Source organism: Nycticebus coucang, chromosome 16, assembly GCF_027406575.1.
Source record: "Nycticebus coucang isolate mNycCou1 chromosome 16, mNycCou1.pri, whole genome shotgun sequence".
In the NCBI taxonomy this organism is placed as follows: domain Eukaryota; kingdom Metazoa; phylum Chordata; class Mammalia; order Primates; family Lorisidae; genus Nycticebus; species Nycticebus coucang.
Window position 1 is genome coordinate 5,541,609 of NC_069795.1, and position 16,998 is coordinate 5,558,606.

At 38.4% G+C, this 16,998-nt stretch overlaps 1 protein-coding gene across 3 annotated transcripts in view; it reads left to right on the forward strand.

Moving 5' to 3' along the window:
- The window catches only part of DSCAM (DS cell adhesion molecule), a 738,786-nt gene that overhangs the window by 381,411 nt on the left and 340,377 nt on the right, over positions 1 to 16,998 (forward strand). The window contains exon 1 of one of the 3 annotated variants that reach the window (XM_053565721.1): positions 15,738 to 15,828. The exons of the other annotated variants lie outside the window; for them this stretch is intronic. Coding sequence (XP_053421696.1) covers positions 15,792 to 15,828 — 37 coding nt within the window. The 5' untranslated portion in view covers positions 15,738 to 15,791. Of the gene's footprint in view, positions 1 to 15,737; positions 15,829 to 16,998 lie in introns of those variants that run through there. 3 annotated transcript variants of the gene reach the window in all.

The following is a 16,998-nucleotide window of genomic DNA, read 5'->3' on the forward strand; positions in this document are numbered from 1 at the left end:
AGGGAACTTAAAGACACAATGGAAAGTATCAGCAACAGGTTAGACCATGCAGAAGAAAGAATTTCAGAGGTAGAAGACAAAGTTCTTGAGATAACTCAGACAGTAAAAGAGGCAGAAAAGAAGAGAGAGAAAGCAGAACGTTCACTGTCAGAATTATGGGACTTTATGAAGCGTTCCAACATACGAGTTATAGGAATTCCAGAAGGGGAAGAAGAATGCCCCAGAGGAATGGAAGCCATACTAGAGAATATTATAAAAGAAAATTTCCCAAACATCACCAAAGAGTCTGACACACTGCTTTCAGAGGGATATCGGACCCCAGGTCGCCTCAACTCTAACCGAGCTTCTCCAAGACACATTGTGATGAACCTGTCCAAAGTCAAGACAAAAGAAAAGATTCTGCAAGCTGCCAGGAGTAAGCGCCAGTTGACCTACAGGGGCAAATCCATCAGAATTACCGCAGACTTCTCTAATGAAACTTTCCAAGCAAGAAGACAATGGTCATCTACCTTTAATCTACTTAAACAGAACAATTTTCAGCCCAGAATTCTGTACCCTGCTAAGCTAAGCTTCAGAATTGACGGAGAAATCAAATCATTTACGGATATACAAACATTGAGGAAATTCGCCACAACAAGACCAGCTCTACAGGAAATACTTCAACCTGTTCTGCACACTGACCACCACAATGGATCAGCAGCAAAGTAAGAACTCAGAAATCAAAGGACAAAACCTAACCTCCACACTGATGCAAAAGATAAAATTAAGCAATGGACTCTCACCAAATAAGACGAATAGAATACTACCACACTTATCAATTATCTCAATAAATGTTAATGGCTTGAATTCCCCACTGAAGAGACATAGATTGGCTGACTGGATTAAAAAACACAAGCCATCCATTTGCTGTCTGCAAGAAACACACCTGGCCTCAAAAGACAAATTAAAGCTCCGAGTCAAGGGTTGGAAGACAATTTTTCAGGCAAACGGAATTCAGAAGAAAAGAGGAGTTGCAATCTTATTTTCAGATACATGTGGATTTAAAGCAACTAAAGTCAAAAAAGACAAAGATGGTCACTTTATATTGGTCAAGGGAAAACTACAACAAGAAGACATTTCAATTCTAAATATTTATGCACCCAATTTAAATGCTCCCAGATTCCTGAAGCAGACCTTACTCAGTCTGAGCAATATGATATCTGATAATACCATCATAACAGGGGACTTTAACACACCTCTTACAGAGCTGGACAGATCCTCTAAACAGAAATTAAACAAAGATGTAAGAGATTTAAATGAGACCCTAGAACAACTATGCTTGATAGATGCATATAGAACACTCCACCCCAAAGATAAAGAATATACATTCTTCTCATCACCCCATGGAACATTCTCCAAAATTGATCATATCCTGGGACACAAAACAAATATCAACAGAATCAGAAGAATTGAAATTTTACCTTGTATCTTTTCAGACCATAAGGCACTAAAGGTGGAACTCAACTCTAACAAAAATGCTCAAGCCCACCCAAAGGCATGGAAATTAAACAATCTTCTGTTGAATAACAGATGGGTGAAGGAGGAAATAAAACAGGAAATCATTAACTTCCTTGAGCATAACAACAATGAAGACACAAGCTACCAAAACCTGTGGGATACTGCAAAAGCAGTTTTGAGAGGAAAATTCATCGCTTTAGATGCCTACATTCGAAAAACAGAAAGAGAGCACATCAACAATCTCACAAGAGATCTTATGGAATTGGAAAAAGAAGAACAATCTAAGCCTAAACTCAGTAGAAGAAAAGAAATATCCAAAATCAAATCAGAGATCAATGAAATTGAAAACAAAAGAATCATTCAGAAAATTAATGAAACAAGGAGTTGGTTTTTTGAAAAAATAAATAAAATAGATAAACCATTAGCCAGACTAACTAGAAATAGAAAAGTAAAATCTCTAATAACCTCAATCAGAAACGATAAAGGGGAAATAACAACTGATCCCACAGAGATACAAGAGATCATCTCTGAATACTACCAGAAACTCTATGCCCAGAAATTTGACAATGTAAAGGAAATGGATCAATATCTGGAATCACACCCTCTCCCTAGACTTAGCCAGGAAGAAATAGACCTCCTGAACAGACCAATTTCAAGCACTGAGATCAAAGAAACAATAAAAAAGCTTCCAACTAAAAAATGCCCTGGTCCAGATGGCTTCACTCCAGAATTCTATCAAACCTTCAAGGAAGAGCTTATTCCTGTACTGCAGAAATTATTCCAAAAAATTGAGGAAGAAGGAATCTTCCCCAACACATTCTATGAAGCAAACATCACCCTGATACCAAAACCAGGAAAAGACCCAAACAAAAAGGAGAATTTCAGACCAATCTCACTCATGAACATAGACGCAAAAATTCTCAACAAAATCCTAGCCAATAGATTACAGCTTATCATCAAAAAAGTCATTCATCATGATCAAGTAGGCTTCATCCCAGGGATGCAAGGCTGGTTTAACATACGCAAGTCTATAAACGTTATCCACCATATTAACAGAGGCAAAAATAAAGATCACATGATCCTCTCAATAGATGCAGAAAAAGCATTTGATAAAATCCAGCATCCTTTTCTAATTAGAACTCTGAAGAGTATAGGCATAGGTGGCACATTTCTAAAACTGATTGAAGCTATCTATGACAAACCCACAGCCAATATTTTACTGAATGGAGTAAAACTGAAAGCTTTTCCTCTTAGAACTGGAACCAGACAAGGTTGTCCTCTGTCACCTTTACTATTCAACGTAGTGCTGGAAGTTCTAGCCAATACAATTAGGCAAGACAAGGAAATAAAGGGAATCCAAATGGGAGCAGAGGAGGTCAAACTCTCCCTCTTTGCTGACGACATGATCTTATACTTAGAGAACCCCAAAGACTCAACCACAAGACTCCTAGAAGTCATCAAAAAATACAGTAATGTTTCAGGATATAAAATCAATGTCCACAAGTCAGTAGCCTTTGTATACACCAATAACAGTCAAGATGAGAAGCTAATTAAGGACACAACTCCCTTCACCATAGTTTCAAAGAAAATGAAATACCTAGGAATATACCTAACGAAGGAGGTGAAGGACCTCTATAAAGAAAACTATGAAATCCTCAGAAAGGAAATAGCAGAGGATATTAACAAATGGAAGAACATACCATGCTCATGGATGGGAAGAATCAACATTGTTAAAATGTCTATACTTCCCAAAGCTATCTACCTATTCAATGCCATTCCTATCAAAGTACCTACATCGTACTTTCAAGATTTGGAAAAAATGATTCTGTGTTTTGTATGGAACCGGAAAAAACCCCGTATAGCTAAGGCAGTTCTTAGTAACAAAAATAAAGCTGGGGGCGTCAGCATACCAGATTTTAGTCTGTACTACAAAGCCATAGTGCTCAAGACAGCATGGTACTGGCACAAAAACAGAGACATAGACACTTGGAATCGAATTGAACACCAAGAAATGAAACTAACATCTTACAACCACCTAATCTTTGATAAACCAAACAAGAACTTACCTTGGGGGAAAGACTCCCTATTCAATAAATGGTGTTGGGAGAACTGGATGTCTACATGTAAAAGACTGAAACTGGACCCACACCTTTCCCCACTCACAAAAATTGATTCAAGATGGATAAAGGACTTAAATTTAAGGCATGAAACAATAAAAATCCTCAAAGAAAGCATAGGAAAAACACTGGAAGATATTGGCCTGGGGGAAGACTTCATGAAGAAGACTGCCATGGCAATTGCAACAACATCAAAAATAAACAAATGGGACTTCATTAAACTGAAAAGCTTCTGTACAGCTAAGGACACAATAACCAAAGCAAAGAGACAACCTACACAATGGGAAAGGATATTTGCATATTTTCAATCAGACAAAAGCTTGATAACCAGGATCTATAGAGAACTCAAATTAATCCACATGAAAAAAGCCAACAATCCCTTATATCAATGGGCAAGAGACATGAATAGAACTTTCTCTAAAGATGACAGACGAATGGCTAACAAACATATGAAAAAATGTTCATCATCTCTATATATTAGAGAAATGCAAATCAAAACAACCCTGAGATATCATCTAACCCCAGTGAGAATGGCCCACATCACAAAATCTCAAAACTGCAGATGCTGGCGTGGATGTGGAGAGAAGGGAACACTTTTACACTGCTGGTGGGACTGCAAACTAGTACAACCTTTCTGGAAGGAAGTATGGAGAAACCTCAAAGCACTCAACCTAGACCTCCCATTCGATCCTGCAATCCCATTACTGGGCATCTACCCAGAAGGAAAAAAATCCTTTTATCATAAGGACACTTGTACTAGACTGTTTATGGCAGCTCAATTTACCATTGCCAAAATGTGGAAACAGCCTAAATGCCCACCAACCCAGGAATGGATTAACAAGCTGTGGTATATGTATACCATGGAATACTATTCAGCTATTAAAAAAAATGGAGACTTTACATCCTTCGTATTAACCTGGATGGAAGTGGAAGACATTATTCTTAGTAAAGCATCACAAGAATGGAGAAGCATGAATCCTATGTACTCAATCTTGATATGAGGACAATTAATGACAATTAAGTTTATGGGGGGGGAAGCAGAAAGAGGGATGGAGGGAGGAGGGTGGGGCCTTAGTGTGTGTCACACTTTATGGGGGCAAGACATGATTGCAAGAGGGACTTTACCTAACAATTGCAATCAGTGTAACTGACTTATTGTACCCTCAATGAATCCCCAACAATAAAAAAAAAAAAAAATAAAAAAAAATAAAACCTGAGGTTTGGCAAGGGAAAAAAAAAAAAAAAAAGAATACATAAGAATCAAAGAGTTAAATCAAATGTACAAAATCCAGAAAGAGAGAGTGGTTCAAATGCCCAGCACTGCTCCAAGGCAGGACTTCTAGAGCAGATACAACAGTGGTGCAGAACATGGTTGTGCTCTCCTGGGAGGGCACGGAGGTGCGCAGGGCTTGTGCCAGGGGGTGGGAGAGTTTAGAGAGAGCGAGTGGCTGAAAGGTGGTGGGAAGTCCACCCGGGTGGGTCTCACCTGCTCACTGGAGAGCATGCCCAAATGAGGCCTTGCCGGGACTACCTTGGCAGGGTGTGAGATCTCTGTTCCAGGGACAGAGACAGTTGTGCAGTTGTGCAGATCAGATTACTCCCTCATCCAGTCCTAGGCAAGTTCCCTTGTCCTTTCGGGATTCCAGACTTCTGTTATGTGTTGCTATCACCCGGTCTCTTAATCAAAGCACCCAGCTACGTTGTTCTCTTTGCAAACATTTGGCCTCTTCCTCAGTAAGATTACAGTGACACCCCAGACGTGGGCAGTTCTTCTTTGATTTCTCCACCATAGATCCATTTCCTTTTCAAATATATCTAGAACTTAGCATTAGCTCCATTTGTAGGTTGAACATCGTAGCATACCACCTTTCTGAGAGTTCTATTAAAGAAACCAAAGAAGACAGTACCCTTTAATATTCCGCTGTGTTACACTGGTGCTTCGTAGTAGAGCTTGAGCCAGTTAAGTTCCATCTGTCTTTTCTTTTTTTTATATATAATAACTGTTATAAAACCTTACCTCACTCATTTAATCATATTGCAATATTTGAATGGAAAACCTGTCTCATTTGGATGATACTCTTTAGCTTTGATATTAATAAATAAGTTTGGTCAAGTGCCTCACAATGCGAAACTTCCAGATCAGATTCCAGTTATTTTTCTTTTGGGTTCCTTCCTCTGCCTTTGCTGAATCACCCCTTAGGCACACGTTAGGAATCCTGCTGTATGTAACTATGGATGTGTTATATTTTACCAATGGTGAGAAAGTTTTCCCTTAGTTGCTTGTGAATATCTCTATGCCTAATAAAGCTGGAATCGTTGCATATGTCTTCCTTCCTCTGTCCCATGTCTCGATAAAGCTCTTCAGCTTAGGCCTGGTGACTTGCCCGAGGCTTTACCAGAACACTCCGCAGCTTCATGTTGGCAAGTGACACCTTCTCCATACTTTGATATTAATAATCTGTGATTTTCAAGACGTGCCCATATGTCAATATCTAACTGGAAAAGCACATTTCAGATTGCAGGTTGCACTCATTGTCATGTGATGAAATAAATTTAATAGCGTAAAACCAACATTAAAGAAAAAGATGAACAAAAAGGTGGATTAGCAATATCAGAATGCATCTCAAGTAAAAAGTGTGAACGATTTATGAACATTTTGCATCCCCAGACATAATACAGGGTGGTCATAAAATGCGTGTACAATTTAAAATCGTTTAACATAGGAAATTGCACACAAATTTTGTGAACGCTCTGTATATGAAAAGTACAGGTGTTTCATTTCCTTATCAATACATTTCAACTTTAGCTAATCTAGGAGGTACCACTGATTGTGGTTTTATTTTGCATTTCTCTAGTAGTGATATCAAGCATATTAATGTGCTCTTTTGCCATTTATATATCTTATTTAATTATCTGTTTGAATATTTTAGACATTTTTATTGGGACATTTGTCTTATGGTTGAGTTCTGAGATGTTTTATAAATTCTAGATACAAATACTCTTATCATAAATACGCTTTGGGAGTATTTTTCTCTTATTTTGTAGCTGGACATTTTATTTTCGTAATAGTCCTTTTGGAAGAGCAAATGTTTTTAGTTGTGAAGAAATACGTTTTAAAAATACTGTTAGGATTCAAATAATTTGTGTTCTAGGTAAAATATCTTTGCTCAGCCAAAGGTCACTGCAGTTTTCTTCCATGTTTTCTCCTAGTAATGCCGTGTTTTCAGCTCTCACATTTAGGTCTATGATCTAATGCAAGTTAAATGCTTTATATGGTTTGAGTAGCATTCAGTTGATTAATGCCATCTTCATCACACCACACGTTAATTTAATTCAATTTTGAAAGTAAGACATAGATAATAATTGAGGTCCATTTTTGTCATATGGACATCTTAGTTTTTCTCATATAGATATTTATATAATCCATCAGTACTTTTCAAAAAATCCCCCTCTCTCATTGAAGTACCTAGACACACTGGCTGGAAATCAATTGATCACGTATTTTAGACTCTATTCAGTTCGTTTGGTCTATCTCTTTATTTTTATGCCAATAATATACTGTCTTACTTATGTAACTCTATAATGAATCTTGAAACCAAGCAGTCTAAGTCCTTTAACTTTGGAATTAACTTTTAAGCTCTGGTTCTTTAAGTATTTTTAGTTTAAAATTTTTAATTCTTATCGTTACATGGTAGTTGTATATCTTTTTAAGGTACATGTAAGAGTTTGATATAATGTAAATTAATCAAATCTGGGTAACTGGGGTATCTATCACCTCAGGCATTTATCATTTCTTTGGGTTAGTAACATCTAATTTCGCTCTTTTAGTTTAAATTAAAAGAATACCCTAAGCTGGGTACGGTGGCTCACACCTATAATTCCAGCACTCTGGGAGGCTGAGGTAGGACAATCACTTGATCCCAGGAGTTTGAGGACCAGCCTGAGCAAGAGAAAGGCACTGTCTCTACTAAAACTAGAAAAAGTAGCTGAATGCAATGACATATGCCTGAGGTCTCACTTCTCGGTTAGCTGAGGTGAGAGGATCACTTAAACCCACAAGTTTGAGATTGCTGTGAGCAAAAATGATGCCATGGCACTCTAGCTGGGGGCAAATAATAAGACTCTGTCTCAAAATATATATATATATACCCTAGCTTATTGTCAATTGTAGTCATTTGTTGTACTATCAAATATTGTTTATACTATTTATGTGAAATTATCTAACTATTTTTGCACCCATTAACCCATTTACTCTCCCCACTTACCCCACCACCCTTCCCAGCCTCTGGGAACCATCATCCTGCTCTCTGTCTCCACGAGACAATTGTTCTTAATATTTATTTCCCACATACGAGTAAGAACATACGAGATTTGTCTTTCTGCTGTTGTCTTATTTCATGTGACATAAAGTTCCATCCATGTTTCAAAGGGCAGAATTGCATTCCTGTTGTGGCTATATAATATTCCATTGTGTGCGTTTCACAACTTCTTTACCCATTTTTGTGGATGGGATGGACGCTTAGGTTGACCTCAAGTCTTGGTAATGGTGAATAGCACCACAGGAGACACAGGAGTGCAGAGAGATCTTTTCAATACACCAAATTCCCTTCTTTTGGATCTATACTTAGCAATGGGATTACTGGGTCATGTGGAAGTTTATTTTCAGTTTTTTGAGAAATCTCCATACTGTTCTCCGTAGTGACTGCACTAATTCACATTTCCACCAGCAGCGCCCCAGGGTTCCCCTTTCTGCACATCCTCACCAGCATTTGTTACTGCCTGTATTTTTGATAAAAGCCATTTTAACCAGGATGATATATTTCATTGAAGTTTTGATTAGAATTTCTCTGATGACCAATAATGTTGAATGTATTTCTATATACCTGTTGGCCATTTATATGCCTTCTTTTGAGAAATGTCTATTCAGATTCTTTGCTATTTTTAATCAGACTATTTAATGTTATTTCCTGTTGAATTGTTAGAGCTCCTTATGTGTTCTGGTTATTAATCCCTTGTCAGATGAGTAGTTTGCAAATATTTTCTCTGATTCCGTGGCTTGTCTCTTCATTTTATCGATTGTTTCCTTTGCTGTGCAGAAGTTTTTTACCTTAACACAATCCCATTTATCCAATTTCACTTTGGTTGCCTGTGTTTTTGGAGTATTACTCAAGAAGTCCTTGCCCGGACCACTGTCCTAAAGCAATTTCCCCAACAATTTCTTCTAGTAGTTTCATAGTTTCAGTCTTAGATTTAAGTCTGTAATCTATTTTGATTTCATTTTTATATAAGGAGAGAGACAAGGGTCTAGTTTCATTCTCCTGCATGTGGATATCCAGTTTTCCCAGCACCATTTATTGAAGGGACTGTCCTTTCACACTGTGTGTTTTGGACACTTTGTCAAAGATAAGTTCAGTATATGTGTAGACTTATTTCTGGGTTCTCTATTCTGTTCCACTGGTCTATGTGTCTCATTTTGTGTCAGTGCCATGCTGTTTTGTTTACTGCAGCTCTGTAGTATAATTTGAAGTCAAATAATGAGACTCCTCCATTTTTGTTCTTTTTGCTTAGAATGGCTTTCTTTATTCTGCATTTTTTGTGGTTCTATATATACTTTAGAATTATTTTTTTTTCTATTTCTTCAAGGAATGTCATTGGTGTTTTCATGGGGACTGCATTGAATCTATAGGTGGCTTTGGGTAGTATGGACATTTTAACAATATTGATTCTCCCAATCTGAGTATGGATTAGCTTTACACTTTTTTTTATGTTCTCTTCAACTTCTTTAATCAATGTTTCAGAGTTTTCACTACATAGGACTTTTACTTCTTTGGTTAAGGTTATTCCTGGGTATTTTATTTCATTTGCAATTAGTAGTTATTATAAATGGGATTTTCTTGGTTTCCTTTTCAGATTCATTATTCTTGGCCTATAGCAATGCTACTAATTTTTGGATGTTGATTTTGTATCCTGCAACTTTACTGAACTTGTTTATCAGTCCTAGCAGGGGTTTTTGGTAGAGTCTTTAGGTTTTTCTACATATATTGTCTGCAGACAGAGATAATTTGATTTCTTCTTTTCCAACTTGGATGCCCTTTACTTATTTCTCTTTTCTGATTCCAGTACTTTATTGAATAACAATGGTGGAAGTGGGCATCCTTATGTTGTTCCAGATTTTAAATGAAAGACTTTGAATATTCTCCCCATTGAGTATGACATGAAATGTCTCATATGGCTTTTGTTCTTTTGAGGTAAGTTCCTTCTACACCCAGGTTTGAGGTGAGTTTTTTTATCATAAAGAGATGTTAAATTGTATTGAATGCTTTTTCAGCCCAAGTTAAATGATCATATAGATTTTGTCCTTTGTTCTGGTTGTAGGGTGTATCACATTGATTGATTTGGGTATGTTGAACCATCCTTGCATCCCTGAGTGAATTCTGTTTGATCATAATGAATAACATTTTTAATGTGTTACTGAATTCAGTTTGCTAGAATTTTGTTGAGGATTTCTGTGTCTAAATTCACCAGAGATACTAGCCTATAGTTTAATTTTTTGTTGTGTTTTTATGTGGTTTCGGTGTCAAGGTGATATAGACCTTGTAGAATGTTCCTTTATCCTCAAATTTTTGGAATAGTTTAAGTAGGATTGATATAATGTTAGTTCTTCTTTGAATGCTTGGTAGAATTCTACAGTAAAGCCTTTGATTGAGTACTGGGCTTTACTTTGACAGGTTGCTTTTTGTATGACTCTAGGGCAAAGGATTCCCATCCTGCCTGATCTAAATTATCCCTGCACAGACACCAGCATAATTTTGTCCTGTGCTGTTCCCCTGTGCCAGGGTGGCCCTGAGTTTCAATGCAGAGCCCCACAGTTGCTTTGCTCTCCCTGCCCCGGCACACAGATCCTCTCTCTACTCAGCGAGTGGGTGGGGTTCTGTGAGGGACTGGGTGAGGGATGGCATAGCCAGTGCAACACTGTCTTTTCTGCCCTATCCACTACCTTTTTCCTTCATACAGTGTTAAAACCAGGTAGTGCATGTGTAGAATTATTTTTGTCTGACTTTTGGCTTGCTTGCATGGGTCGTTTTTCAGTTTAGTGTTGGTACAGAGGAAGGAGTCCTGTACACTGGCTATCTCTCTCTGTCCCTCTCTCTCCTGCCCCCTTAACATGCCGTCTCAGCAACGCTGTAGTGGTCTGTCCTGGGGCTGCCGTCCTCACGTGTCTTACATTAATTGTACTTCCTGGATCTGTGGCTTTATAGTTTCATTAAATTGGGAATGATTTCTTTTAATACTTCCCTTTCAAATAGGTTTTCTTCAAATATTTTTCTTTTCTGTTCCATCTCTGCTTTCCTCTAAAGGAGTCCTACGTCTCCTATGTCTCCAACTGCATGAACTCTCCCCTTCTTAGTATGACACCTCAGGTCACTGATTCCTCGTTTGTTTGTTTCTTTTCTATTTATATTTCATTTTGTATAGTTTTTGTTGTTGTTGTTTGGGGGGTTTTTTAGAGACAGAGTCTCACTTTATCACCCTTGGTAGAGTGCCGTGGTGTCACACAGCTCACAGCAACCTCCAGCTCCTGAGCTTAGGTGATTCTCTTGCCCTCAGCCTCCCAAGTAGCTGGGACTACAGGCGCCTGCCACATCGCCTGACTATTTTCCTGTTGCAGTTTGGCAGGGGCTGGGTTCAAACCCACCACCCTTGGTATACGGAGCCAGTGCCCTATCCCTGAGCTACAAGCGCTGCCCCCCTTTTGTACAGTTTTTATTGTTGTTTTTGAGAATGCCAGTGCCTTTTCCTACATTGCCCAATCTGCTAATAATCCCATCTAGTTATACTTCTTTATTTTAGATATTGACTGTCTCATATCCTGAAAGTTTACTTGGGTAGAATTTGTATCTTCTATTTCTTTCTTCTAACCTCATCCTTTTCTCTATCTTCCCGAATAAATAGCACATATATAGATTTTTTTTAATTTCCTTGTCTGTTAATTCTATTATCTATGTCATTTATTTATTTCTCTTGGACTGTTTCTGTGGACTGATATTTCTGTATATATACCCACACATACATATACATATATATGCAAATAAGTATGCATATATACATACATGCATATATGCAAATATATGTGCGTGTATGCACACACACATACACAGGGCTTGACATATTTAGTAATGTTTTCATTGGATGCCAGACATTTTGATTTTATGTGGTTGGGTACTGAAGTTTTCAGTTTTCTCTTAATATTGTTGGACTCTTTACTGGGGTACAGTTGAGTTATTTGAGTTCATGGGGTTCTTGTTTGTGCAGTTCCAACCTGCAGGTAATTTGGCTCATTTAATAAGCCAATATAAACACATCTCTCTGGCCCCCACTTGATTCCTCCGCTGCCTGGTGGGAACAGAAGCCACCCACAGCTCTCTGCCTGCCCCTTTCCACTTGTTCTTGCCCCAGCTTGGCCAAATAGTGCTCAATAAAAGACTTGGAGGCCCCTGTGCATAGTTCAAGATCTGTCCTTCTCTCACTACAGCATCTTCTTCTAGTATTTTTCTCTATGAATTCTAGCTGCTTGTCTCCTTGAACTTGAATCTCTGTTCTCAACTCAGAGGAGAGACCATCAGGCTGGTTGGGTCATTTCTCCCTTCACGGTGGCTGGGAAACCTCTCTCCAGGCTAGGGAAAACAAAGACATGACCTTGTTTATTTTCCTTATTCAGGATTCACTGTCTGTTTACCAGATCTATAAATCACTATTTCATATATTTTGTCAATTACTTAAGTTGTTTAAGATGAGAGAGTAAATATAGACTTTGTTCATCAATCAAAGCTGAATGTGGAAGTGATTATTATGTAAATTTAACATATTTGTATTAAGAAATACAAATAATATTCTCATGACACAATTTAATAGTCAAGCTCTCAGTACATAGGAACTAAAAGTATTGCCAGTATTTACTGTGAAATTATTTATGACCAGACATTTGGAGGCAGTTTTTAAAATGCACCCTGAAGTATTTAAGCTACTCTTTAGATTTAACCTGTGTTTTTTGTTTGTTTGTTTGTCCTATCAGCCTTAATACTGGGCCATAGCACTGTTATTCAAAGAAATATTTGGTTATTTCTTAGAGGAAATATAACCACACATCACCTAAACACCTTAATAGGTCAGAGGGTAATATTCTAATCCCATTCATAACTCAGTGAAAATGGACTGTTCTGAAATTGCTATTTTTTAGAGAATAAGTGCTTCACTCACCAGAGCCACAACAGCTGAGAACATGAGTTATGTCATTTAAAATTATGGTTGACATCACTAGACCTACAGTGACTGCCACACACGTGAGTGAGCACTTCCAGGACACATCACTCTGGTCGTGTTACAGATGGTGGTTCTGAACCAGCTCTCAGTATGAATAAACAGGCTCAGGGAGGGAAAATGCAAAGCAGGGTGCAGGCCTCCATGAAGGGTATACTTAAATCTTAGGATCAAAAAAACCTCCTACAAGAACTAATACCAACTTAAGACTGGTGAATATCCGTGTTGTGCCAGAAGTATAAGGTCTTTTTCCAAGTCAGTGTCACTCATTAAATGCGTCCCAAACCTGAACATGATGCCCGGCTATCCCTCTGTCATCCCCCACTCTTAGCCTCAGAGTTTTTCCCTCTGAACAGCTCAAATCCAGAATTTCCTTTCCCATTATTCATAAATAGCTTTTCAGTCTCTAAAACCTCAGTGTTCCCTCACTGTATTGTTTTAATCCTATCCACGTTCTGTCTTACTAGGTTATCTTAAATTCCAGCTTGTTTTTTAGTGTCCTGTCCATCTGACCCATGGCTTAGAGCAAGTCACAGATCATCCAGATACAAGCAGAGGGGGAAAGAGACCCTGCCCCTTGAATTTAGGATTCAGGGCTAAGTAGCATCCCAGATGGACTGTTGACACCAAGAGACCTGATTTTTACATATATGTTTTAATGGACAAATAAACATTATATATATTTATGCTGTATAGTATCCTGTTCTGAAATATATGTGGAATCAACCTAATTAGAAATACATGACCTCACATCTTATCATATTTGTGATGAAAACACTTAAAATCTACTCTTAGTGACTTTCAAGTATACAAAACATTGTCGTTAATCATGGCCACTACATTGGACAATTCATCTCTCAAGTTTATTCCCCCAGTCTCCTTCCCTTCAGCTGCAGGTAATAACCATTCTACTCTTTGCTTCTATGAATTTGACTTTCTAGATTCCACATGACTGAGATAGATAATGCAATATTCATCTTTCTCTGTCTGCCGTATTTTATTTAGTATAATGCCTCTCAGGTTCACCCATGTTGTTGCAAATGCCAGGATTTTATTGCTTTTTAGGTTTGAGTGACATTGCATTGTGTGTGTGCCACAGTTTCATTATTTGTGTGTCCTTTCATGGACACTGGGGCTGACTCCACGTCTTGGCTGGGGTGGACAGTGCTGCCGTGATCGTGGAAGAGGTGCAGTCAGCTCTTTAACTCGCTGATGTCATTTCATTTGGATCCACTTGTGGGACTGCTGGACACTATGGCAGTCCTACTTTTAGTTTTCCGAGGAGATTCCATGCTGTTTTCCATAATGACTGTGCTAATGTACATTCCCACCAAGAGTGCAGGGGGCACCTTGCTTTTACATCTTCGCCAGCTCTGGTCGGCATCCGTTTCATTAATACTTGCCATTCTAACAGGTATGAGACCATAGCTCATTGTGGTTTTAATTTGCATGCCTCTGAATATTAATTTAGAGCTTTTTATTCTGTACCTGTTGGCCATCTGCGTGTCTTCTTTTGTAAAATGTCTATTCAGGATTTTTGACCATTTTTAATTAGGTTGTTTGTTTTCTTGGTACTGAGTTGTTTGGGTTGCTTGTGTATTTGGGATACGCATCCCTTTGTCAGCCCTGTGATCTGCAGACATCTTCCGTTTGCTGGGTTGTCTCTTCATTCCGTTGGCTGTTTCCTTGGATGTACAGAAGATTTTTAATTTTATATAATCCCATTTGTGTATGTTTGCTTTTGTCGCCTGTGCTTTTGGGGTCTTCTTTTAAAAATCTTTGTGTATTCCAATACGTGAAGCTTTTTTACTGGGGTCCATTTTGAGCATGTATCACTAATGCTTACCCCAGGATGACACCAGTGATTATGATGTTAGGTCTTGATAAATATCATAGCTTCTAAATTTACACATGAATCTCACACACTCACACACACACACACCCCACACACATATATATAGAAGGTGGACGTAAAGTTCATGTGCAGTTTAAAATACTTTAATGTAGTTAATTGCACATGAAGTTTCTGTTCATGCAGTCTCAGAAGGATAAGATGGTAAGATGGCTCTTATGATCCAAGTTAAATGGGTAAATGGTCCATTCTCTTAGCATCTACCTATGCTCTGTACTTTCAGAGAATTTGACATCACTCAGTACAAAAATCATCTTTTTAGTAGACTATCTCCTCTACCAAAGTCTCAGTTCCTGGGAGGTAGACCTGGGCTCTGACCTGTTCACTTGGGTGTTTTCACCTCCTATAGATAGGAGCTGGCTAGTCACTGAAGGCAACTGAATAGCTCAACTTTAATAAAGCATATTTTCCGTTGAATCAAATTACAACCTTGCTGTCACCACAATAGCTCTTTTTATATTTCCTAGGTCCTAGATCTTCTAGATCTATGACTATAGTGTGTATGCATGAAAAAATTTTTTTTCAAATGCAGCTAAGATTTTGTTCTGTTCTCCCATACCACGTCCTTCGATCTCCGTGAGGGAGGAACGTTGCTGTCTTCCTCCTGTGCTTCTGAAGGGCCACTGTGAGGCAGGGTGCAAAGTCCCCTTGTTCCAAACAATAGGCAGGGCTGAAATAGCACCCCGTTCGATGACTTTAATGTGCCACATAAATGAAGTGTGACTGGGTGCACTGGGTATGCGTGTGGACATCATGAATCTCACGTGCTAGGAAAGATGATCCAGGAACTGAAACAAAGTGGAAGTGAGCACAAAGCAAACAGTGTCAGGAGTGCTGCTGGAAAAGACTTTCCAGATGGTTAAAGCATGGTGAACCGCAACAAGAGAGGAGCCCTGCCTGCCTCCATCCACTATTGGCTTTCCGACCTCTGGCATAGCGCCTGGTATATGATGGATGCTGTTGTTAAGTGGCATTTAAACAATGGTAGGACTTTCTGAAGAGGATATCTAAAACTTGAATGATTCTCTTAGATTTTTTTGTTGAAATTAAGCACAGTTCATAGAGCATATTTCTAGAGAAACACAGCAGGTACCTGGAAAATCTATGACATTTTGCGGGCCCTGTGCTGTATTGAAGAAGCACTGTGTTTCCAAGGAAACCATCTTAGCCTCGTGCCCAACATTTAGTCTCTGTCCTCAAGAGGCCGTGTGAGCACACAGCTGTTTCTGACTCATTAAGAGACTGGGTCTTGGGAGCTCATTTACAAAATTTTACTCTGATGTCACAAATTCCCTCTAAAATCTTTAACAGCTGTCCCACCTTCTCTTAATTCACAGACTCGGAAAAATTATGATGAATCTGGTGTCTTAACTCTTTCATTTTGCTATTTACACACATTTCCAGAATATTGTGCTAAGGTAATGTGCTTTGCAGCGGTGTTTTGATTTTGCCATAGACAAATCTCTCTGAAATTAATCCTCAGTGAGATGGTTGTTAAAGGATGTATGATGAACTTGCATTTGTAAAATATGAGTAAGGTATAAGATACAGGTGTGAAGTATGACAGTGTCAACAAGAGAAATGGGCATCTATCTCAGAAGTTTTTCACTTGCTTAATAAGGGAATTGAAGTGGACCATTTGTGAAAGTCACTTGGCACATGGCTGGTGGAGTAGTTCAATATGTTGGAGCCAGGATGTGGTCGTGATGATGTATATTATAAAGACAGATATGCCTGGATTTCATGTCATTTTCTCACATTTTTATTAGTCAAATGTTCTGAGCACTTAAAACTTAACTGCTAATTGCTTGAAAAATGTTCACAGACACATCCAACACTCATCACTGATGCCCTCGTCATCAGGCTCACTTGTGACTGTTTTTATCTAGTAAACTTCCCCTGGAAGTATCCATTCATATCTTCATAAAATTTAGAAGTATGTTCCCCAGAACAGGGAAATTCAGAGACAAGAAAAGAAAAGCAACAGTAGCAGACATTGTTACTTAGTTTCACAAGCCTCTTCAGACACAAACAAAAAGAATGGATCCCATCATTTTACCTGCCACTGTCAGAGGTTTATGTGGGTCAGCGTTTGTAAGGAACTGAGAACACGCTTGTCACTACTACATCTATGTAAATGCTTGTTAAATAAAA